This window comes from Haliotis asinina, chromosome 14 (assembly GCF_037392515.1).
Source record: "Haliotis asinina isolate JCU_RB_2024 chromosome 14, JCU_Hal_asi_v2, whole genome shotgun sequence".
Taxonomy (NCBI): Eukaryota; Metazoa; Mollusca; class Gastropoda; order Lepetellida; family Haliotidae; genus Haliotis; species Haliotis asinina.
In genome coordinates, this window is record NC_090293.1 from 15,957,037 (window position 1) to 15,982,796 (window position 25,760).

Here is a 25,760-nt window from a genome sequence, read left to right on the forward strand (position 1 = left end):
TGCTCTTTACTCATTGTGCCAGTTTTCAGAAAAATATAGCAAAATGTATCGTTTGATAAACGTTTTTGCAATATACCGGTATTCAGGTAATACGGAGCAGTTCTTATCTATTGCAATAGAGCGCTTGGGCTCTGTCACCTTGGATTAAGCGCACATCGACACAACAGTTTATACAGTTGTGCCCAACACAAGTGCTCTGACAAAGAGATGTCTTTAATATGGATGAAGACCATCCGACACGGTTATACAATGAACAATTATTGCCAACGTTAATTGCAGGTGGCTGACAAATTGTTCCTTAATTGACGTCAAACACGTTCACGTGATCGCTGAGATCTAACTAATTCTTAAATGTGAACATGGATATCGATCGAGCCTGTCGCTAAAGACACGTCACTTAGTGCAAATACTCGACCAGGGCGTCATCCGTCATTGGGGACTTCTTGACAGCGTATCGAGTCAATATTTCTTGGCGTATCTTCGAGTGCGCTTCCAGGGACTATGTTAACGCACCATGCATTCCAGACGGTGCCATCCAATCACGTTTGTCAATAGATAACGGTAGATGAATTCTGATTGGACAGTCTGAGTGTTAGTGATAATAATCACCCCCGCATGTGCTCTACGTGCAAGGCTTCACGCGTACCAAGGGGGGTGTTTTGGGGATATAAAGTCTCATCCTCTGATATTCTTCCATTGCAAGAAGAAACGGCTTTGTGGCAAGCTGCATTGAGGAAGAGAAACACAGGTATGTCTGCGTCTCATTATGCCTTTTATTCTCAGAACTTCACAAGTAGGTCTGTCAACCGCTTTATACATTGTCTGTGATATTTGAAAGTAATGATTATGTTACAGTAAGATATAGATAATTTATTGACATGTTTCTTAATTATATTTTGTATTCTGAAGTGCCTTTTTTGTTCGATACATCAATTTCATCACTGATAAGAAAAATAATCTAGATGCTTTTGGTCACTTTTCCATTACATTTTATTCCGGTGATATTTGTCAATCGTTTTGCTTATAGTGCAAGTTCATAGTTGTGATGTCAGCACGCACCATCAATATGTCATATCAGATTTGACGTCTTTGTGTTTACCTTTTATGGTGTTAACCTTTCCTTGATTGACTTATTTATCAAGCTTATATATTAAGCTTATCAAGCTTACCTATCATATTTTGCTATACAAACTGAATATGCGCAGGAGGTTGAAAGGTGCAATTGTGTGGATAACAGATATATGCATTTGTATATTCGTACAGTGGTACATGAAGGTGGTACATGAAGGTGGTACATGAGGGTGGTACATGAGGGTGGTACATGAAGGTGGTACATGAAGGTGGTACATGAGTGGTACATGAAGGTGGTACAAACCCGGTACGGATCAAAGCTGAATTCTTTCAGCGTAGTTGAAGTATTTACCTGTTATATCCTTGTATATGTAATTCCATTTTCACAAATGCTTTCGAATGTTTTATGCTATGGTAATGTGAAACCAAATTTCAGTGCGTGACATCCCGTCACAGCTTAAACCTGCGTGACCTGGCTTAATACAAAAGTATCAAACGTAACGAGACTTCGGCTTGTGTGTGACATGTGAGACAGATGAGGAATATTTAGCAGCTTTCCTTTTCAAATTAGTTTACACTGGATATACTATATTTACTTGCAATGATCTGACTCTGGCTATCCAAGGTTTGAGGTAAATGCGTCTATTTCATTTGTATTTGTGTGTCGTGCGTGACAATGTCCATACGCCTCAACTCTAGAAAATGAGAAAGGTGAATACGTTTTCAATCTAAGAATCACTTTGACAGGAATTTATAGTTTCATTTCTCTTAAATTCTGTTTGATTTATTACTTGTCAGTTATCAAGTATGAAATGTCAAACACCAGAAGCGATTCTTAATCTGCATGGTATAACATCTTAAACCTTCACAAGTTTTTAGTTTCTGTGACAGATTTATTTTTGCAAACTCCTGGTATCAGGAGTATTTGATAGTGATTCATAAACACATCCTCTTGATATAGTCGGAATCATACAATGGACACCGAGATAGTAATGAATTTTGAAAAGGTTTTGTCGCTTTTATTAAGAGTAAACAATTACTCTCAACTGATTATACCTTCAGTCTAGAAATGTCAACTGACGGCGGCACGCATGCCAATACACTGTACTGATTTTATTGCGATTCGTTTTATCTTCATACCGGAGCAATGAAGAGGGTTGATATCGTAAGCCGTAATCAACAGCATTGGTAATATCACACAGTCACTTGTGTTTATCACAATTGGGATTTAGACGACGAATGGGTGCTAAGAGGACGCAGATTTTAACTGGATCAAGAATGTGTCTCGAACACACGAAATGCTGGCCTTTTGTTCTGTTGACGTGTGTTTCCAAACATCAAAATAACTAACGTGGTATTTCGGATACCACTTTCACAGTAACGTACAGTGTCGCTATTCACGAAGCGTTCGTAACTTTACGACCTGTCGTAATTATACACTACACCACTGGTTTAACGACGTAATGCTAAGAACGTTTTGTGTATGAGGCCCTAGACATGTTACGTTTGACCACCTACTAACTGCCATTGTGTACGGAATCTTACACTCGAGTCTGCTCCTGCAGAGAATTCTTGGTGCCCTGTCGCTTTTATTTTGTGATTGAGGCAAATCCCTAATGTGCTTTTATCACGGTATATGTAACAAGCATCAAGTTTTAATAATAAACTACCTTACCAATCAGTACACTTGACATATCGCTGTAGCTGACTTTGAACTAGCCAGGGAACCTGTTCATAATTTATGGCTTGTGGTTTGATGATAAATTTAACAAGGGTCATCCGTTTAGTCATCAACTCACGTGCTTAGGGTGTGTTTGGGGGTGGGGGTGGTGGTGGCGGTGGTGGCGATGGTGTGTGTGTGTGTGTGTGTGTGTGTGTGTGTGTGTGTGTGTGGTCATTTTGAACTTTTGCTTAAACAACATGGGAGGGGCATTGATTTTATACATGCTTCTCCACAAAAGTCATCATCGCCCTCTAGTCACAATTTCTTAAGTATCCTTAGGTATTAATCTAAGACATGTAATACTTCGGGACGTTTGAACCGATTTTGAACTTACTCACTCACTCACTCACTCACTCGCTAACTCACTCAAATTCTTCCTCTTTTTAAATACATAGGCATTGTGATTAACCTTCAGGAACTGCACATATGTATTATGGATATCCCCTATAAAAGGTGTAGTTGTATAAAATATGAAGTACAAGATTAAGTCATAGCCAAGTCAACGGCATTTAGAGTCGTAGAGGTAAATATCAATACCTTAATGTATTACCATGGAAACGGAAGCAGAGTAGATCAACACAACATTGTTTCTCCAAACGTGTAGCGATGTGCAATTATTGGTATACAGAAGAAGTATTCGTAACTGCATTCTCTGACTAACACGCACAAGCGTATGCATATATATATATATTATTTACAACCATGGCTTCCTTGTAATTAGACAGACGACTGTTAAGTCGTTGTTTATATTATTGATATCGGTCTTGAATGGAATGAATACTAACACAAAAGGTCAACTTGTGGACGCAATGACAATGATGGTCTATTCTGACTCGTACCATGCATTACTACTTTGTTTTAACGTGAAAAAAATGACCAGCCTTTGCATGCATTTATGACGGGTGGCACCGACGTATCAGGATACGCACACCTGTTTGTGAGCACCCGATGTCATGATTATTTCTGTAATGATTCATGAACACATATCATGGTACAGTCAGAATTGTCCAGTCCATACTGGTTTAGTTCTAAAGGTCCCTTTATCTACATTTAAGAATTATAAAAGTATCAGGTTAGCATGAAGATCATTAAGGGAGAGGTGGACAGAAAATAGGATAAACTTGTTGCGGGGAGAAAAGGTTTTTTTCAAATCACGTAAGTTTGCAAGTTTCAGCTTGTTAAATGTCAATTTTATTCGGGCTTTATACAAAGCTGCTGACCTTCGTCATTCCACAAAAGTGCGTATGACTCTAAAGTTCACATATGAACAGCATTTTAGTCCGTCATTCCGAGTGACGCAGATCGTCACATGTCACGAGTTGCAATGAAAGACTTGAAACAAATTGGACTCAACCTTTGGAAGTAGTGGGAAAATCGATAAACTCGTATGTAAATTATCTTCAGATTAGATGACAACAATTCTCAGGCGTCATTTTGGAAAATCAATAATTGGATCTTTATGTTTACATGTATAATATTGCTTGATGTGTCACTAGAGGCGAGTCTTCAGACAATCCAAGAATTTGAAACTCTGTATTTGTTTTCAAATAGGTTTTAATGGACTAAAGGTTTGACAGTTTATGATTACCGAGACGGATATATCTGATCTTCATGTTTATGTTCAACACAGTTCTGGATTTGAGTGTGAGATGTTTCTGAAGTTTCTGAAAAAACAAATGCTACATTTCTCGCGGATTTAAATTACATTCCGTTCATTGGATTTAAAAACAGAGCGAGTGAATTGGATGCATCTCCGTTTTGAATAGTATTTCATAGCGTGTCAGCTGTATGGGAGGTAAACGATTGAAGTGATACAGGCTCTGAGTTTTATAATGATGGAATCATCACAGAAACTCAGTAAGACGAGGAATACTTTCTCCTGATAAACATATAGGTTCAACTGTACGTGATGGACGGCCAGGTACCCCATTTAAACGTCAAAGAATCCCCACATGAATACAACAAGTGAATGTCATTTCTGGCGTCCCTTTCAGAGTACTGATGGAAATGATAAATACTCACTCACTCTATGTTGTGGTAAAACCAGGAACGTACTTTCAGGTGTGTGTGTGTGACGTTCATTCGACACGCGGTACTGGATAAGTGCAACGGGTGTGTCGGTTGAAGAAACCCCAGGTGTCCGCCTCTGTAATGACTAAAACCGCAGTTGGCGCCACATCCATACCTGATTCACTCCTAAAGATCCGGGTTAGAGTTGATCTTCTGTAATCTATGCCTTTCGTGAAAAAGCGACTTACAGGATCGGATGGTCAGACTCGCTGCCTTGGTTGACTTATTTCATCTCCGGGAGATTGATGCTCATGGTATTGATCACTGGATTGCCTGGTCCAGACTCTATTGTTTACAGACATAGAGCTGGAATATTGCAGAGAGCGGCGTAAAACTACACTCATATACTTTTCAGTGATCCATTCAAGGAATTTTCGCACTTGTTTGCCCTTTAAAGCATTTTCTTTCTATTTCTGACAGTGGTCGAAACTGGGTATTTTCATATTATATTTCTGCGGTATGTTTATAATATACTGACGAATATGTTTAGTGTGTTATTCCCTGCTGACAGAGAAGCGATAACCAAGTCAATCACCTAGAGTCAACCTTTGCAGCTGGCGCCACTCCGGGTCATGCTATATCACATGGCAAGTCAGTGCCAATGCCAGTTGTCTGTGATCCTGGAATTTTCACCAAGTTTAATGGTGAACGTGTAACACCGGGTCTGCGTTTCAAATTTGCAACCCTATCACATACTTTTGACTATCACGTTGCAGACACTGCCTCAGACTTGGAAAGACAGATAGCGTTTTACATACAGCTTCTATTAAGTAAATGGTGCCAGAGCTGGTCCCTCGTCCCCTTTATGACTGATGGGATGCAGTCTGGAGTAGACGATACATATAACCACTCTACCTCTAAGTAATCGCAGGTAGGATAGTAGTTGAGGTATTCGTTACGTCAAATGCCTGGATTCGAGTCCCACATGGATACAACGTTGCACGTCAATGGTTGGAATATTGCAAAATGGTGTAAATCCCACTTTACTCACTCTGTAGTCGGCAGACCAACGAGAGTTTATATTCTGCAGAAGTAGTATGGGATTATGAACCTGAGGAGGCGATGAGTGAGTGATTGTGGGTTTACATTAGAAATTCACTTCAGATATTGTACCCATGTAGGACTCGAAGCGGGTCTTCAGTGTGACGAGCGAACGCTTTAACCGCTAGGTTACCCCACCGCTCCTAGAGAAAAACGTGGTTCATAGTAGGAGCGTACTTTGGCTGACAGCAGATCTTGGATGACAGCTGGATTCATGTTCAATAGCTTGGTGTTCCATACACCGTGCCATTTGAGCACCTTTGTTGTCATGTTCTTCTAGTAGGGATATTTACGCTTCAAGACTGTTATAAACATAATCGTATCATCAATTAACCTATGTTGGTACGGAGTGACAAGAGATTCGAAATGCTTTTGTTTCCGCTTCTTGGGCAGACACTGTACCCGCTTGACCACGGAGGTAGTCGAGAGTTGTTGAGGGAAAGCACACAGTGACGTAGATGATTCAAAGTGTAGCGATAAACACGACAGCCAAAAACACCAACAGCGTAGGTACAAGACAAGGATTACGAACGACCCTGACAGACAAAGGATTATAATCTGGGAAGAGCGGCTTAGTATTTGGATCGGGGTGGATAGACAAGGATTGTTAACAGGGCAAACAGACGATTGTACTAAAAGACAAAGGATTGTGATCAGGGCAGACCGACAAAGTTTTTGGATCGGGACGGACAGCCCAAGAATATTTACAGCGCAAATGATCAGAAAACTATGATTGTACTAACAGATAAAGGATTGTGATTGGGTCAGCGCAAGAAGCACTAGATAAACTAGGCAACTGAAAAACTGCAGTTTGAATCCAAAACCCCCTCACATCGTAATTTGCAAGGCTAAGCAATAATCAGTAGAGGACACGCTAGAACTCACGATCAATGACTTCTTGATGTTCTGATTGATGATACAATGATGTAATTCATTCAGTTCAAGTATGTTCAGGTACAGATGATCAATAGCGGATTATATCTACTGACATAAACAGGGCAGTGACATTAACGAAACTGGTTACAATTAGTTTCCCGTTTTTTCTGTGCTAATCGGAAGGGGCGACCTAACAGTTGCTTGCTCGTAACCGGTTTGCCTGCTTGTTTAACGCCACACTCAGCAAAATTTCATCTTTATGACGGCTGTCTGCAAATAATCGCGTCTGAACAGAATTTAAACATCAACCTTTAGTGCTGCAGGTAGTTTAGATTGTTTCATGTGCATAAATGGCGATAGTTCAAATCATTCGCTCGAATAATTTTAAAAAAGGTTGCTTGCTATAGTTTCACATCGCATGTATGATACAGAGACCTACATAATCATGGTGTTATTTCCCAATAACGTAGCGACACTTCAAACAGATATATATCTGTAAATACATACAAATGCTGCCAAGACCCGTGAAGGTCCCGGGGTAGAATAGGCCTTCAGCAACCCATGCTTGCCATAAAAGGCGACTATGCTTGTCGTTAGAGGCGACTAACGGGATCGGGTGATCAGGCTCGCTGACTTGGTTGACACATGTCATCGGTTCCCAATTGCGCAGATCGATGCTCGTGTTGCTGATCAGTGGATTGTCTGGTCCAGACTCGATTATTTACAGACCACCGCCATATAGCTGGAATATTGCCGAGTGTGGCATAAAACTAAACCCACTCACTAACTAATGCTGCCAACATGTGAATGATGTTTTACGCAGTTTTGGCAATGTTCTTACAATATCACTAATAGCAAATGGGTTTGTTGGTTGTAGTAAGGATGTATTTAGGGCGTAATAATTAACAGGTCTTAATGTCCCGGTTTCAGGTGCGCTCTCGCTTAATGGTTTATAAATCACGTTCACGTTCTATGTGACTTACACCACAGCATCAAAGTGCCAGTAAATCAACTGAAATAAATCGATTTCAAAATGAGTGAGTGGGTGAGTTTAGTTTTACGCCGCACCCATCAACATTCCAGTTGGCGGCGGTCTGTAAATAATCGAGTCTAGACTAGACCACCCAGTGATCAATAACGTGAGCATCGATCTGCGCAATTAGAAACCGATGACATATGCCAACCAAGTCAGCGAGCCTGACCATCCGATCCTGTTAGTCGCCTCTTATAACAAGCATGAGGTTACTGAAGATACATTCCAACCAGGACCCCCGCGGGTCAATTAAGAATAAAAATAATTATAATACAAATATGCTGCACAAAGCATTTACATAATACTTTCGTAAGACATGAGAATTTATATTCGGGTTGCCATTTAAGTAGGTAAGATACATCATTGTACCTTAATATTAATGATTATAAATATTTTTAATTAATCAAAGAGCTTGAAATTTACAGTGGAAGCAGGCCAGTACGATGTCCTTTCGACGCAGATTATCTTTACTGTAAGTGCATTCACAAAACCAGTGACTGATGGCATGAGCATTTGGTACGATGGTACACATCACCAGACAGGCTACTCATGTCTGCATCACAATTGTGATAATTCAAATGCGATGAAAGTTGCTTAGTACTGGAAACTAAAGTGAGCGAGTGGGGTTTAACATTTCTTCAATAGTATGCAAATTATACCACGGTGTGTCAAGATAAAGTGCGGCGGTACCGAAAAAAATTAATATTTAGCAATTAAATAATTATAAGCTAGAAAATATCTGTTTACACAATCAGCATATGTTTTGACTTTTTTTCTTTAAATGTATAGGTCATGAAATAGCAGGACACATTTACAGTTAATAAAGACATGGGTATCATTGGTTTAAGGAAGATTTTAATTTCAGAATTATCTAATCACTACAAACGAATTTGCAAGTGAATTTGCAAGCCATTAGCAAAGGTTTTCATTGAAAACAAGTAACCAACATGAAACGTTGTCCATGGATCAGACATCACAGTCAGGAAAATAGGATAGCCATGCTGCTGGCCACGTTAAACGACACAGGCACGCCGCACGGCATGTTTCGAATATATCTTTGAATTTGATTATGGAAACAGTTTTGTCGCTTACAAATTGACTCCATTTAGCGTCTGTGAGTAGATAAAACAACTCCATATTGATATAGTTCTCAATTCATCGGCGGTTAAATACTTCCTTTACGCAAGGCATGCACGAAAGGCTACAATTAACGCAGTACGATCTATATTCAGCCAAAAAAAATAGTCTACCTTGTACATTGTGCTGACCAGGCAGTTTATATGATTTTCGTGTGTCTTTCATGAAACCGGTAGAAGAAGAAACGCAGTCTGAAATTATATCAATATATTTTGAAAATATTAGTATGCATCAAGTTGCTGCGTCCGTAAAACGATTCACCGGGAGCGGTCGACTTCGACCAGTATTTCAGCTGCAGTTTTATATGTCAGGTGGTATAAGCGAAGATACCAAAGTGTCGTAGGTCGTCAATGTTTACCAAGTCTGGTGAAAACCAAGGCGTATGGTTCTGACGTACCAAGGAGTGAGGGAGAAAGTATGCACTACGCCCCTTGTAACGATATTCCAGCAATATCACGGCGGGGTACACCCGAAATGAGCTCCAAACATAGAATGCATGTTGAGAATCGAACCAGGGTCTTCAACGTGGCAAGTGAACTCTGTAACTACTAGGCTACTCCAAAGCCCTGACATACTAAGGTGAGTGAGTTTAGTTTTAAGCGCACCCAGCAATACTCCAGCTGTATGACGGCGGTCTGTAAATAATCGAGTCTGGACCAGACAATCCAACAACACGAGCATCGATCTGGGCAATTGGGAACCGGTGACATGTGTCAACCAAGTCAGCAAGCCTGACCACCCGATCCCGTTAGTCGCCTCTTATGACAAACATGGGTTGCCGCAGATAAATTCTAACCCGGATCCTCACGGATGTCTTTGACATATGTCACTGGTGAGTATTTTCGGCTAGTCATTTTGGTAAGCATGGGTTGCTGATGGGCTGTTCTATCCCGGACCTTCACGGGCGTGACATACTAAGGAGCATAACAAGGTCGATTCGTTGTCATATGCTTTTGGAACGACTGAAGAATTTCAACTCAACAAATACACTTTTCTTGTGCTCGGCGAACGTCTTGGGAGTAACCTCATTATGTGGATCGGTGCTCATGGTATCAACCACTAGTCCATATTTGATTATGTGCACATAGCTGTCATATATCTAGTATATTTCTGAGTACGGCCATTAACAGTAAAGGGAATCTAAGTTTCATTTCCATAATTATAGACTGAACAATCCCCACAGCCATTGTAAACAAAGAACAATCCCCACAGCTATTGTAAACAATGCTCCACTTGACATTTTGCCTGGATGCATCTTGAAACCTGCATGACGTGTTTGCTAAACTCTCCTCTGAACATGAACGTTAAAATTTACACACCTGAAGGTCAATATATGTACAACATTTTAATCAACGATAAATGGAAGTATGTATTCTGTTGTTGACCTTGTTTAAATTGGGTCACATGTTGTGAGGATAATCAGATAAAGGTTCAGGGATCCGGAGATCCCACAGAACATTCAGAGCTCCGGGAGGGACCAGCACGCTCAAACCATGTAAGTGAGGCATATTTAATCATATAACTGTATATGCTTACCTCGATTTCAGTCTGTCATACATAACCTGAAGCAAATATATCCAAGAAAGGCAACGCAAATCTAGACTATATGACAAGTCTAGATTTCCATAGCTAAAAATGAACAAAGTCTCAGGTTTCTTTTTCATTACATTAAAAAGATATATTTTTACTGTGAACATTTTTTCTGTGAAACGTGTTCTTTTCAGAGACTAGTCGCGAGTCTCAAGCGTTTTCCTACTCACTTACATGTATATTGAAATGTACGGCTGTTGTCGGCATAAAACCAATGGCCCCGTACAAAAGGCATGTTATTCAGTAATATTCATCTTAACGATGTTGATTAGGCATTCTGAACATTTTCCTCTCTAAGTGATCCCTTAAAGTGAATATAGTTTTACGCCGCACCCAGCTATACTCCAGCTATATGACGGCGGTCTGTATATAATCGAGTCTGGACCAGTGATCAACAGCATGAGCATCGATCTGGGCAATTGGGAACCGATGACATGTGTCAACCAAGTCAGCGAACCTGACCACCCGATCATGTTAGTTGCCTCTTACAAGCATAGTCGCCTTTTATGGCATGCATGGGTTGCATGAAGGCCTATTTTACCCCGGGACCTTCACGGGTAAAGACATGATAGTAAGCTAAAATGACGCTGAGTTTTTAACACCATGATGCCAATGTACTAGTCAGTACCGATTAACTCTGATGGGTAAATGAACATCGAAATACGTTATGTAAAAAGTGTTACAATTGACCCCGTCTCCCTTATAGACAAATCACCAGGTAACACCACAGAGGTTGTGCATCTTGTTCTAACTTTCTGAACATAACCTTTAGTTTTAATCTACCAAATACATCTTTAAAACTTTCCACAATATTTCCAACGTGATCATCAGAGATGCTGACAACCGTCTCTTCCACATTGTGTATCTAATGTACATGAAACGACTACTCGCTTTTCTTACATCGATGTAAGGATACAAGAAGTTTGACGTTCAGTATAACTGGAGATATTTCCTTAACAGGGAAAATAAAACATCATTTCAATCATGGCTGAATCCACACATCTGACAAGTCTCGGGAAATCTCGCGCGACCTATCGCATTACGGGACACGTCTTTTTACGGTGCATAGTGAGATTATTTATAAAACTGCCAAAATCATCAGACAACTGCGTCTCAGGGTAGTTCTGGAATGCATCAAACTGTATTAACACGTGCAAAAATATAACAAACGTTTCTTTTGTTTGACAACCCTTACTTTTAAAATAGAACCTGTTTTCCCGTACTTCCGACATTGATTTCACAGTCTCACTGAAGCGTAAAGAGGAGGTGGTGTTTACACTTTCCTCCTCAGATATTAAAAACAAATCCTTCAAAACCAGGTTTAACTTTTTAGGGAATGGGGGAAAAACATGTTAAATTCCAGTTGTTTTTAAATGTTAAAAATGTTGGATGTTCGTATTGATTACGCCCGAGTTACAAAGAAATCTCACGTGAAGTCGTTGTGAGTAGTCACAGCTATGAAATTACAAACAGAAGATGAGCGAACGTTATAGGCAACAAAACCAACAACAAAAACAACACCAGACGTGACAAACCATTAGTAACGTTCCCAGCTATAGTCGACAGACCAGTAGTAACGTTCCCAGCTATAGTCGACAGACCAGTAGTAACGTTCCCAGCTATAGTCGACAGACCAGTAGTAACGTTCACAGCTATAGTCGACAGACCAGTAGTAACGTTCCCAGCTATAGTCGACAGACCAGTAGTAACGTTCACAGCTATAGTCGACAGACCAGTAGTAACGTTCACAGCTATAGTCGACAGTGATGTCCGGCGTAGTTCCATAGTATGAGTGAGTATATTTCTCACCCCGCATTTAGCAATATTCCAGGATTTATCACGGTGGTGGACACTCCAAAATGGGCATCACACATTCTACCCTTGTGGGGAACGCATCCACGGTATCTCTTGTATGAAATGTCCAAAAGTACGCCAAAGTATTTTTAATAAGTAGTTGACTTGGGAACGTGTCAGAAACATGTCAGAGTGAACAATTTTGTAAGAAACATGAATTTAAAATATGACTATAAAAAAGAAAGAAAATGATAGTTCCTGTACATGTTGTTTCCGGAAATCGAAATTGTTTGGAAGTGAGTGAAGTTTATCGGTAAAAGGTATTTGAATGGATCTCTGTAAACCATTGATGACACCAAAACGTAGTGTTCTAGAAAGTGTACGCATGTCCTCCCTACCGGTAAGACTGTCACTCTCACAGTCTGCGTTAAGAAGGGTAAGAGCTGCTTTGTTGCTTAACACAACTAAAGAACAAATGTTCTGCTGGCATTATTGCGCTCATAACCTGTTGCAACTGGAAGCTGGCCCACGTAGACAACCATGTTGCCTTATGAATTCAATTGATGATTGAACTATATTGATCCTGAAAATAGATTCATTCAGTGACATTTTCAAGGTTACATGTATGATAATGATATTTTTATTGATAACTACTAACTAAGGCATTTTTATAAGCTTAGCAGTCATGATAATCCCACGAAAAAATAGCAGTGTAAACAATATGAAAAGGATTGCTTAAAATCAGTTAGCGAGGCGTGCTACCTAAACCTATTTCAGTGACTGCCAGTTTGCTCCAGATACTGTCGAGATACTGCTCCAGATACTGTCAAGATACTGCTCCAGATACTGTCGAGATAGGTTGAACATGAAGACTTGGAGAAGTTTCGTACGACTGTTGCTGAAGATTGTTTGATCAGTTACAACATCCAATACCCTAACTGATAAATTCAAAATGTTACTTGATGCACATGAAGGAAATATTCAAATGTGTCTCATCCATGACCAACATGATATTCTATGCAATTGCCTATTTTGGCACAAGGTTTCCTCGATATGTATATTATTCCGATTAAAAGTTTTAAGATGTGCGGGTAAAAGAAAACACTTTTCAGTCATAGAATGCATCAGCACAGAAATAAGTCAGTGAAAATTAAAGATTTGTATGAATCATTGTTTCTTTTTTCTTGGTTAAAACAATGTTTTTGCCACCAAGTCACTTACCTTTTCCAAATGTTTCACTGCGTGAATACATGCATGAGCTATTGAACACATTTTCCCGTGGATATCTTAGAAAATTACACGGGGCCAGGACAAACTTGTCAAGTTAATTCATGTTGATTTTTTTTTCCTTTACAGTAACCATCATGATGAATGGAATGGAAATGGGCTCTATAATCAAAAGAGGTACTTTTTCGGGAAGGGTGTCATTACTTTTCCCAAAAGATCAATCTAAAAATTTAGCTGCGGGATTTCAATTTACGGTAACATTTCTTTTGCCCAATAAGAACAAAACCTCTTATCAAAAGTTTGGGTATTGACTGTGATTCTCTGAGCTGATCGGCTGCATGAAAGAATGTTATATTACGAAAAGTCTGGTTTATGAATATCATACACAAGTGACACACTCAGGGGGCCTCCTATGTACATATCATCACGTCGTGACTTGTTATTGTGATAGTGAAGAAAAGATGTACAGCATATGGGAATTGTGTCCACACACACGTGTGCAATTGTTATTAATAATAGCAGACATACATTCATATAAATGTATAAAAATATGTGTATATATATGTTTGTGTGTATGTCTTTGTATGTATGGTGTCCTCTGTTGTTCTATTCATACATACAAACACATACATACATACAGACATACATACATACAGACAGACATTCATACATACATACATACATACATACATGCATACATGCATACATGCATACATGCATGCATACATGCATACATGCATACATACATGCATACATACATACATACATACATACATACATACATACATACATACATACATACATACATACATACATACATACATACATACATACATACGTACGTACGTACGTACGTACATACATACATACATACATACATACATACATACATACATACATACATACATACATACATACAAGCTTAACAGTATTACACTCAAATATATTCACATAAATATGCTTGCATGTGTTTTGATACAAAAATATACCTGTTCATAATATAAACAGTTTACTCTTTTTAGAAAGTTATATCCGGTTAAGATACAAGCTCTCTGTATAAACTATCCCTGTTGAAAATTATATTTGAAAATATTTCATAGTTACTTTCAAACTATTGCATCCTGTTTCGCTGTAGGTAGAATCGACCCCGGTAGATGAAATGTGTTACCACAAATACGTTTTCGAAGCCCTAACAATGAATAATTGTTTATACCTGAAAACTAATGGATATTTAAACAATGGAATAACTCCTCACTGCAGCCACTGAAAGCCTGCCGGGAACATATTCACCTTGTTACGACAAAAGGAATCAGTTTCGTAAGCCATGATACATGCATTAAACTTCGAAGCAATTGATTTCTATCTTAAGGTAACAAACCGAGGTATGAGAGACTTGCGTTCAATTTTTTGTCTCTCGGTTATAGGTAGGTGGTCCCTTGGAAATCTTCAGACAGTTTTGATTAACTCTGTAACAATTATACCAGCATGCCCTTTGTGTATGCCTCAAACTAGTATTAAAGATGTTGTCCTATAAATGCCAGACGGACATGTGAGAAGTTGTATGAATTAAATTGAAGTTGAAGTGGACATACATTTAACTATAAAATAATCAATTTTGAATCTTGAAACAAAGCGACACCTGGATGTCTTTGAGTGTTTACTGTTAGCGTAAAAAATGGCGGGATTATGGATGACAAAGGAATATTCTCAATGTGACCAATGATGAACGGACACTATGCAATGTTTTGTCTCTCTTCAAGCTATATTGAAATAATCGAATCTAGACCAGACAATCCAGTGATCAGCAGTATGAGCACCTATATACGAAATTTGGTGAGTGAATGAGTGAGTTTAGTTTTACGCCGCACTCATCAATATTCCAGCTATATGGTGGCGGTCTGTAAATAATCGAGTCTGGACCAGGCAATCCAGTGATCAATAGCATGAGCATTAATCTGTGCAATTGGGAACCGATGACATGTGTCAACCAAGTCAGCAAGCCTGACCACCCGATCCTGTTAGTTGCCTCTTACGACAAACATGGGTTGCCGCAGATAAATTCTAACCCGGATCCTCACGGATGTCTTTGACATATGTCACTGGTGAGTATTTTCGGCTAGTCAGTTTATAATTTGAGTAAATTAAAAGCAGTAGAGGCCATACTTTAAACCTTTATTTTTGCGAATTTATGAATGAATACCCTTTGGCCGCTAACTACGACACCATCCCAATTATTCGTCAATAATACCATATTGCTGAACCCAATCCTGTCAAATGCCTGCGAAAAAACACAGAATATCATCAATTCGATCAACTGACATGGAGTAAACTATTTTGTACAGATCCTGATTGATGTTTGGAAAGGTTCCAGAAGATAAACAGATGTCAGTTTAATATTAATAATATCGTTTACATAAAACTGTAAGTTGTGATATATATGACAGTACATTTAGTAGTTGCACTTTTGGACGTTTGAATGTTCTCTGTTCAGATTATAAAGTGGAGAACTGAAGGTCGGAGATTATCAACTAATAAATGATTATTTTTTCATTAATAAGAGAATCCGGACCGATTAACGCATTTTTCTGTACAGATTTTATGAGATCTGGGTTTTTTTTATTTTCGATGACGATATAATCCAGTTCAGGATCACATAGCTTAAAATGGTGGAATTAAGTGGATTGCATCACCAACACTGAACACTGACTTAAAATGACTTGACAGCTTCAGCTTTATCAAATCTGAAAAGGTACTTTGGGCGAGAGATAAAATAACAGTGCTGGCACCATCATTGAAGTTCTGCATTGCTTTTCAAGTAATCAGAACTGATCTGTTTGTGTGCATGACATCCCATCGGAATTTAAATCATAAATGAATTGGCAGCTTCCAACAAATCATTTACATCATCCATTGTTTTCTAACATTTTTTAAAAATCGTGTTCTTTTCATGTTGGTCTAAGGTTTCACCAGAGCAGTCGGTTCCGTATTTAATTTGTCATTGATATTTATACGAGATGGAGCAGAATTTCTGAATCTTTTGTTTAAAAGGGAGTTGCAAACTGACTAAGTAAAGTGTAAAGATAATCATATGTAAATCATCAGAACTCAGAACATGTCTGTACTTGGCCGTAATGATATGCGGATTACGAGATATTACAGTACTGTGTGTTACTAAATCCGTTTGTACTGACATGCTGTTGTCTCCACACCAAGAATTGTGATAGAATAATGAGAAGAATTATGCCAAAAGGATTTATATGTCACATGAAATGGATAAAATGCATAGTGTTCATACATAAAGCTCATTCCCATGAACAAATGTACATATAAGTGCAACATTTGGGTCTCAAACGTAAAACATTCATTTTTCACACGGATCAGTGTTTGTCTTGTTGTTTTCAAATCACATTATCTTCCTTTCTTTCGATATCATTTGTGTATTTCATCAATTGCCTTTCATTAGTTTCCTTGCAACCAAACATTTGACTTTCCATCTATGTCAAAAATAATATCAGTCAAAAATGTTGTTCACAGAGAGGTACTCTGTATCTGGTGTCTGGCCGATCGTTAGTATTACAGTTGTGTGATACATGTTGTTCACTGTGCTGCCTACCGGGTCCCTTAGACATTCTTCGTTTCTTTCAATCTCAAATGATACGCAAATCTAGTCATAGATCTAGAAGTATTGACATCGAGCTAGAGATGACTGTTCGCCATTTTGTATGAGATTGGTCTGTTTGTCTTCGCTTACGAGTCGGATTTGTTTACTACTTTTGATGCATCAAAGAAAAGCCAGACTGCCTTAAAGTTCAACCTAAGTTTCAGATTCAGCAATACTGGGATTAATGAGTATCTTCAACTCCTCTATCAATCAGACCTGGATATGCAAACAAGACAAACCCGTATACATGAATATAGAACCGACAGAGCTCTTTGCGTGTCCTACGCCCTTTCAATATCTACCACTAGCCAGTCCTACTAGACCATTCCCACTATATCAAATATAAAAAAAGCGATGATTCAAGATTATCGTGAAAAGGTAAATCCTAAATCCACAGTTGCTTTTTTGCATCTTTCAACATTCTAGGAGAGTCATATCATTCTTACATCAAAACTATTTACAATGTACAGTCAATGAGGTAAAGTTGCATATGTCCACTGAGTTTCAATCAAAGTGCTTTTATCGCTACAGCCAAACTGATAGTCTGGATGGATGTTTCATAGAGATACAACTTCAAAACACTTTTTTCCCTTTCCCATTTCTAATTGGTACAGCTCTAAAACGTGCAAGGCAATTAATTTTCTTACCTTTGTGCAAAAGAAAGACAATAATATTTTATTTCATAATTTTTCAGCATGTGCATCATGACAGCAAATTTTGTTCTTTCTTGTATAATCTGAGGTATTTTTCCTTATTTTGATGAATTACGCCTCTGAATTACAAACTGATTTGTAACTTTACTGAGAAGTGAAATCCCAGATATGATATTGTTACAATTAATACATTCATTGGGAGCCAGTAATTATTATTTTGTCTAAGTTTATTAAAAGTGTTGCATCAGCAAAGCGATCATATCAAAATCAAATACTTTACAGACAACTACACATACATCGAAATGTTAAAATATTATAAAATTATTTTTTCAAACCATTTTTTCGACTGGCCTCTACGTTGAGGTTGAGGTTGAGGTTGCAAAGTAGAAACAAATTAAGGATGGCTCTACAGTAAAGCTTCACAATTACGTCAACTGACAACTGTCATATTTAATCATGTTCTGTGTGGGCAAATTTGACATATATAGTAATGCCTTCACAATAAATCTGTTAGGTGGATGTGACATTTTTAAAGCTAATCGTTTGACGTACTTTCATCTGTTTCTCATAAGAAACGGTTCTTCATACTATATTTAGACGAAGACCAATACAGTGGTAGTCTGAGTATGAAGATGTTCTTTAGTTTCAGAACTTTATTTCTGTTCTGATCTTTTAAGGAACAGATGGATTCTCACATTACATTCGTTTGATTACTGTATATTTTGTTTTCCCTTCTCAAATTCAAATTGAAGACAGGACGCGTTTCAGCAAAATATATATGACTGTAAAAGTCATAATCTCCATCAGAGTGAGTGAGTGAGTGTTCACATTAGTGACAATAAATCAAAGCAGTCAAAGGGAGTCTACAGTATGCTAGAAGAACCCACTGAGCCATGATTTCTTCCTGTCACGTAAGATCTGGATCTTGTCCAACAAGGAATGTCTGTCCTCAACATTTATATATTTATTGCTTGTGCGCCTGCAGAAATCACTTATATATACTTATAATTACGCAATCAACTAGTAAATAGATTTGTGAAAATATTTTATACGTTATTGTTATACGTTTATACGTTATTATCTTTTTCTCGTTTCAGACGACATGAACAACACAAGAATTTCAATTCTCGTCGTAGTTCTCTCCCTTTTATTAGCAGCTTTGACAGACGCCAGAGGACTACCTGATGTTAAAAATAGGTATGTTCCGTGTATTCGGATACACCGTTTCGAAGTCATTACATATTTTAGTCTCACTGAACAGTTTTGCATTTGAAAATGTTTATGTCCTATTTACACCAACTTACAATGGTTCGTGTTTCATATTCTGTACCATATCGCGATATTGCTGGGATATTGCCAAACACGTCGTCAAAAACACATGAAATCACTCATTCATATTCTGTGTCACAATCAACGTAATAAATCCAATATAAGTATGCTTTCGATATAGAAATTGGCGATTTGTGGGGAATGAGGAACCGAATAGATCCCAGTTACAAGTTTCTTGTCGGAAGAAGCGACCGATGGAACTGGGCGTTAAGGTCTGGTTACTTGGGTAGCTGTGTTTCATTGCCAGTTAATTATTACATTGTTCGGTTCAGGCGCGATTTATTATATACCCGTGGACTATGCCAGCGTGCGACGTCAAACAATAAACAAAACCTCAAATAATTATTGACTGTGATGTTACCATGCATATATACCATCTTCTACGAAAAAGGGTTCTTATTCATAGCATAAGAACTCAATCATAAATGGCGTATAAAATGTTAAAAAAAGGTGTTGCGTTTCGGCGCTATTTGTTTTCAGGGTAAAACGCCAGTCAGCCGACGTGCAGGCGGCGGAATACCTGGCATGGATTGCACTTGGCGGAAAGGTTCCTCTTCGCGGCTGTGCTCGGGTTGCGTGTGGGGTAGTCGATATAATCAATAGGTTTGTTAGCATTTGGTGATAAAGGGGACACAAAGTAGTCCTACCAATGGTGAAATCACAGATCAAATTGATACTTCGTAATTAAAAAACTATACGTGGAGTGTTTCGGGCAAAGAATTGAGGCTAAAAGCGGGATACTTTAAGTGATGTGTTTGATCAAGACTCGCTGTAATCTTTTTTTTCTCGTGAAACATTTCTGTAGATACTTTTTGGAGACGTTATTCGTTTGCAGGTTCATTTTGGAAGTACGGATTGTAAATCTGGATTGACACTGGTTGGACTACTAGTCACGCTGCACGAGACAACCTTATAGTCAGCATGCTGGTTGTATATCACTATACACGTTCGCCTATATACTGCATGCATTCCTGCATGATTTAATATCAATATATCAATGCAACCCATGTCATTTATATAGTGTTGGCCTCAGCCAAACGCGACATTGTAGAGAAAATCTCAAGATTCCTACCACACACGCTCACACGCACACGAGCACTCTAACACGCTCAAAAACACGTGCATACGCACATACAAACACAAAAAAGATATTCAAACAAACAAACACACACGCACGTACAGTCAGTATTTATATACATTTGTATATGCTTACATCCATCCTTAAGAAGGTTGCTATAAATGGCTGCTGGATGTGATAGGCTGCGGAGAAGAAAGGGGTCTCTAACTTACATTTGAAAGTACTTAGTTGCACTTCTGATCGTAGAGGCGGTGGTAGTTTGTTCCCTGAAGATGGACGTGTCTTCAAATGTCTTTGTACGACCAACAACTGACTTTAACATATGTTGTGGTGATGATCTAAGGTCATTGGGGGCTGAAATTCGTGCTTAAGATCAGATAGGTATACTGAGGATTTGAACATTAATACAAGTATTTAGTACAGGATACGGTTTTGATTGGCAGCCAATGTAATGCCATCAGAACAGGATTGATATGTTCCGACCTCTCGGTCAACAAAGCTTGTTGGGCGATATAAATAAGGCGAGAAATACATCGTTCTGAGTATTTCATCTTGTAGTTATCGTGTTATCGTATCAAATTTAAAGAGTCTCCATTTCCTAAGTATGCAGGACTCCAATATTTTGAAGGGAGATTGTTTTGTTCATCTAAACGTTACATTTCTAAGCCAAATCTACAGTTTTCACTGGAGAAAGCACCGATGACTTTCACTTTAAACAAAATGAAAATAAATATAATGAATAGAAATTAAAATTGCGAGTCATGATACTTTTCCCTTGCCAATATGAACATTTAAATCTCAGAATTTTATACAACTTCAGATAAAAGTTGTTTATCAAAGTATCATAGTTTCAAATCGCTGTGATTGGTTCACACTACAAAGGGATATGCACAGTAAATGTAACACCGAGAACAAGAAGGGTTGGTCTAAGTTACTGCTCGTTTTTTTATTTACCTCTTTGTTTAAGGTGAACTTCATCAGTGCCTTTCCAGTGGAAACAGACTATAGCTTTGGCTGTCAAGTTCATTGTGAACGGAGAAAGCGACAGGGTGTATACACACATTACCAAGGAAACTTTATGACATTAATTCTTCTGTTTTCATTTTCAGACAACTTCTTTGAGAGGCTTTTGAAGTAATTAGTAAGCACAGCATAAATGGATGAACAACTTCATTATTATAACCAGGAGATGAATGGATCTAGGTTCTGACATCGTCTTCAAGCTTGTGTTTGAACCTAAATCGAAACATAGCTTTATGAAGTTGTTTACTGATATGCCTTATATTCTTTGTTCGACAATCCTTATACATTGACATTTACAAAAATGCTACATGATTCCAGCTTCATGTAGTATAGTACATTCATGGATTTGCTTTCAGGGGTTGTTTTTACTGCAAAGCCAACGCAGCTTCAGAAATGCAGTTTTGTTTGGACAGCAAGCGGTGAGGCAAAACGCTTAGTATTCTTCAGAGCGGCTCACTCACCCAGGAACATCGTGCAAAGCTCATGCTTTGTGATTAATTCTTGATTCTTCCAGTTACCATGGTAATAGATGTGTCTCTCACTTTCTTTAGAATCAGGCGGTCATCATCCGATCAGAGAATAGCAGAGTTACAGGCCCTGATGGCCTTGGTACAAAGTGGCGGCATGGTTGCTCATGGACAGTATGACCTGCACAGTATGTAGGTATCCCTGTCGGTCGGTCACGTTTTGGACCATTGTTGGGTCACGTGACGACATCACGTGGTGATGTCACGTGTTCAACGTCCACAGTACAGCGTCACCATGGCAATGTCTTGCCCTGTGTGTATGTGTGTTCAACCATTTATGTCGGATCTAATTCGTGTCCAACGATTTGTGTTTCTAAGGGATATTTCGTTGAGAGCTTAGTGTGGTGTCTGAACTGGGACCATTGATGTGTGTGTATATATACCCTACCATACCTTAACATGTGATTTTCCCATGTGTTATGTGTGATTGTTTCGTACAATCGTTAGAGAAACTCGGTCTTGTACCCCAGGTGTTGAAATCAAGTATACAACGGAATATTGCTTCACGGTATACACCGTGTTCTACATGTATATTGATGCACTGTACCATACCTGTTTGTGATCATGAACTGGGAATACTAAGGAAAATCATAGACCCGGTCTCCGTTTCTGTGTTATCGTAATAACAATGTGGCGTTATATCGGAGCCAGTTGCTCTCTTCCGTGTCAAACCTGGAATGTCAACTCGTGGCTGCGTCTGTTTGTATGATTGAATTTACTGTATGACTGACGTCAATACTTGATGACTTGTCTGATGATTGACTTTATTGTATGACCGATTTTACTGCGTGCTTTATTTAATTGTGCGAATGCTTTTATTGTGTGATTGCATTGTTGCTTTTTGTTCGGTATGATTGACTTTAATGTATGACCGATTTTACTGCATTGTGGATTGCTCCAATGTGATTGACTTCAGTGTACGATTGTCTTACCTGGATTGGTGACTCCGCCAGTATGACTGACTTTACTCTATGATTGACTTGACCATGATTAGCTTTGCTATAAATTTTAATGTATGATGACCTTTATAATTATAGCAACATGCATTGTGTGGCACAACAATGGGCGACACAACCCTCAGAACGGTCGAACATTGTGCTGTAACATCGGATTCTTTGTTATTCGACACAATGCAATATAATGTCTGTTATGAACATACTCACACGACTATCATATATGCATGTCTGTAGCTGAGAGCACTCGTATCAAGAATCACCAAGATGTATGCCACCTGTGAGTCTTTCAATGTGTCTGCATGTTCCCTATGTACAACAGTCATGTGTTTTACAATACTTTCAATACTAACAATAACAGCTGAAGTTACGTTTATACGAATTGTTATGTTTGTGCTATTGACGACATGCCACGTGTTATGGATAACGTCTTCAGTGTTTAAAACTACGTCTTCATCGTATGTTCTTGCTGTCTCAAGGTAGATTGCTAAACACCTGATGAATCTGACGAAGTCTGTCACACTGTAAGAAAACTCTGCTTAGAAATTAGATATAGTTATTGTCATGCTACTGAGACTAGTTAATATATTTACTGATTTGTTTGTGTGACAGTATATGTTTCTACAACACCTTGTGACGTAATGTCTTTGTTTAGGATTATACATAGTGTTTTGTACGTGTGCGTCAATTTGTTTATTGTTATGTCTAATTCTCCATGTGTTCAGAACTCCATAGCAACTTAAATCCTGATGCATGACTAGGATGTCTTAAACTTTAATCCTAATGCAGTTCAACAACTGCTTCAGATATATTTTTTGCTAAAATCGAAACAGTATTTAATATCTTTGTCTGTAAATTTGCTACTTAATTCCATGCATTTAAAGCACGTGAATATTACATTTTGCGACAGTGGAAAGAGGAAGCGATCCGGTTTCCGGCCGGAAATTCAGTCTGAGGATGACGAAAGGAGATGGGCACTAGTTAACGCCATTGTACAGAAGGAAGCCAGTGAGATTTCAAGAGAAAATGAACAGTAAACTTGTACATCAGGTAAATGACGTATAGATCATGCGCATATCAAAACATGCCGAAGCTTAGTCATTCCTTACTCTATAAACTATTTATTCAATGTATTTTACATATGGTGTTTGTTTCTAGTCCTGACAAAATAAGCAGTGCTCCAGGAATTTGTAAAAACGAGCGGCAAACTGGTTTGTGTATTTGTTTGTTCGTCCAGCTATACACATGGAAAAAGTATCACAACACCCACTACTTTTCAGTGTTTCAATATGTAAACATTAACCACAGCAAAGGTACTCAAAAACTATAAGAATGCAGGATACATGAGCCCTCCACAAATATACTGGACAAAATAAGTTAGGGATATTGGTATTTTTATGACTGATGTTTTATCAGTATGTCAATGAATAAATACACCATTATTCATGATTTCAAAATGTACAAATATCCCTAACTACTTTTGTCCAGTATATGTATACGAACGAACGAAGAAGCGAACGAAAGCTCGAGCCAAGAAAGAGTTGCTACCGACTCTTGACGTAACAAATCTCCAACAGCTAGCAATGTCGTCCATGAAAACAGCTATGTGTTCAGGGGATGGCCATCCAAATGTGGTACAACAACCCTGTCTAGGATAGCAGTGACGTAGCCTTGCTCATTTGGATTTTGTCTGATCGTCACATGATCAAGTTTACAGACATATGTGGTACTCCCATCTCTACACCAGTCAGCTCCTGCGCCAACATATTCCGCTGTTAAGTTTTACGGAGCCAAGCACGAACTCGACCATCAGTCGTGAGTGAAAGAAACCAACTTGTGGACCCTTCCACATGACTCTAAATTCCAGTGACTTCGAGCTGGCCACCATGCTAGTTGTTCTGCTCTATCGCTCTCTGTGGAAAACTATACTCGAAGAAATGTAGGCAAAACTGGACCGTTCTGTTGGACGAACATCGAAGCCTCTCCTTTTAACACTTCACTTGACCCGTGCGGATGAGGTGTTGTGGTTTTGAGTAGGCGTGTGTCTTCCCTCGTGTCACTAGGCTGACTTGGATGTTGAGGGTCCTTCACGTCATATGTCTGCTGATCTTTATTGTCCAACGGCAAATAGTCGATGGATGACAACCAGCCTCTCTTGCAATAGACCTCAATGACTTGCCAACATTAAGAATACAGATAACCTATCATCCTGTCACGAGCAATTGTCAGTTGAGGGGGCCCCCCCATTTGCGTGAAAAAAACGAAATCAATTGATATTCCACATTATCTATGGCCTGTATCAGTAAAGTCAATATTTCATCTGTATGGACATGTATTACCTTTTCTCATATGCATTGACATTGGCTAGTGGTATACTCGCAAAATGGAATATCCCCTACTTTTATAATGGTATATTAGAACGATATGTCTATCAAAGTTCACTCACTCTTTTTCCAAACACCTAGAGAATGAATATGTGAGTTGTGTGAGTGTGTATGTGTGTGTGTGTGTGTGTTAAAAATGTTAAAGAGCTATACCAAGCAATTGATGATATTTCCGAGGGCATTGTCCGTAGTATATGGAGATGCATATACAATCATGGCCGTTGAATTCCGCGTATTCTTCGCAGAGGTAAACACCTGATTTCAACGTGTGATTTGTGAACACAAATATTAAATCTTTATTATCTTATTGCATAATAATATTCACACTAAATAACTATGTGTTTTTTCGCGTTTCAGCATACCTACAAAAGCCGACAAATCCTTCCAATTCAGCAACAGGAGCGAGAGTTTAGCGAGAAAAGGCGTGATTTGTGTTTGAGTTCCAGTACCACGTGACATGCATGACCCAATCACAGTGACCTCGAGAGGAGTTGATCCACTCTATATTTCTACGGGCGTTATTTACATATTTTATTGAGCATCCAACCAAAACCATCCTCTTTCAATAAAAGAACTGTGTAAAAAGGGTC

The 25,760-nt window shown here is 38.6% G+C and overlaps 1 protein-coding gene across 1 annotated transcript; it reads left to right on the top strand.

Moving 5' to 3' along the window:
* The first annotated feature begins 701 nt into the window (after positions 1–701).
* Positions 702–25,760, top strand: LOC137261670 (uncharacterized). Its single transcript, XM_067799447.1, has 5 exons — positions 702–748; positions 18,974–19,073; positions 21,858–21,965; positions 23,697–23,836; positions 25,528–25,760. The coding sequence occupies exons 2-4, from the start codon at positions 18,979–18,981 to the stop codon at positions 23,821–23,823; spliced, it is 330 nt and encodes a 109-aa protein (XP_067655548.1). The 5' UTR covers positions 702–748; positions 18,974–18,978; the 3' UTR covers positions 23,824–23,836; positions 25,528–25,760.

Coding starts and splice junctions, on each gene's coding strand:
- LOC137261670 (XM_067799447.1), top strand. CDS start 18,979: ATGAACAACACAAGAATTTCAATTCTCGTCGTAGTTCTCTCCCTTTTA. Junction 19,074..21,857: donor CTACCTGATGTTAAAAATAG/GTATGTTCCGTG, acceptor CACTTTCTTTAG/AATCAGGCGGTCATCATCCG. Junction 21,966..23,696: donor CAGTATGACCTGCACAGTAT/GTAGGTATCCCT, acceptor ATTTTGCGACAG/TGGAAAGAGGAAGCGATCCG.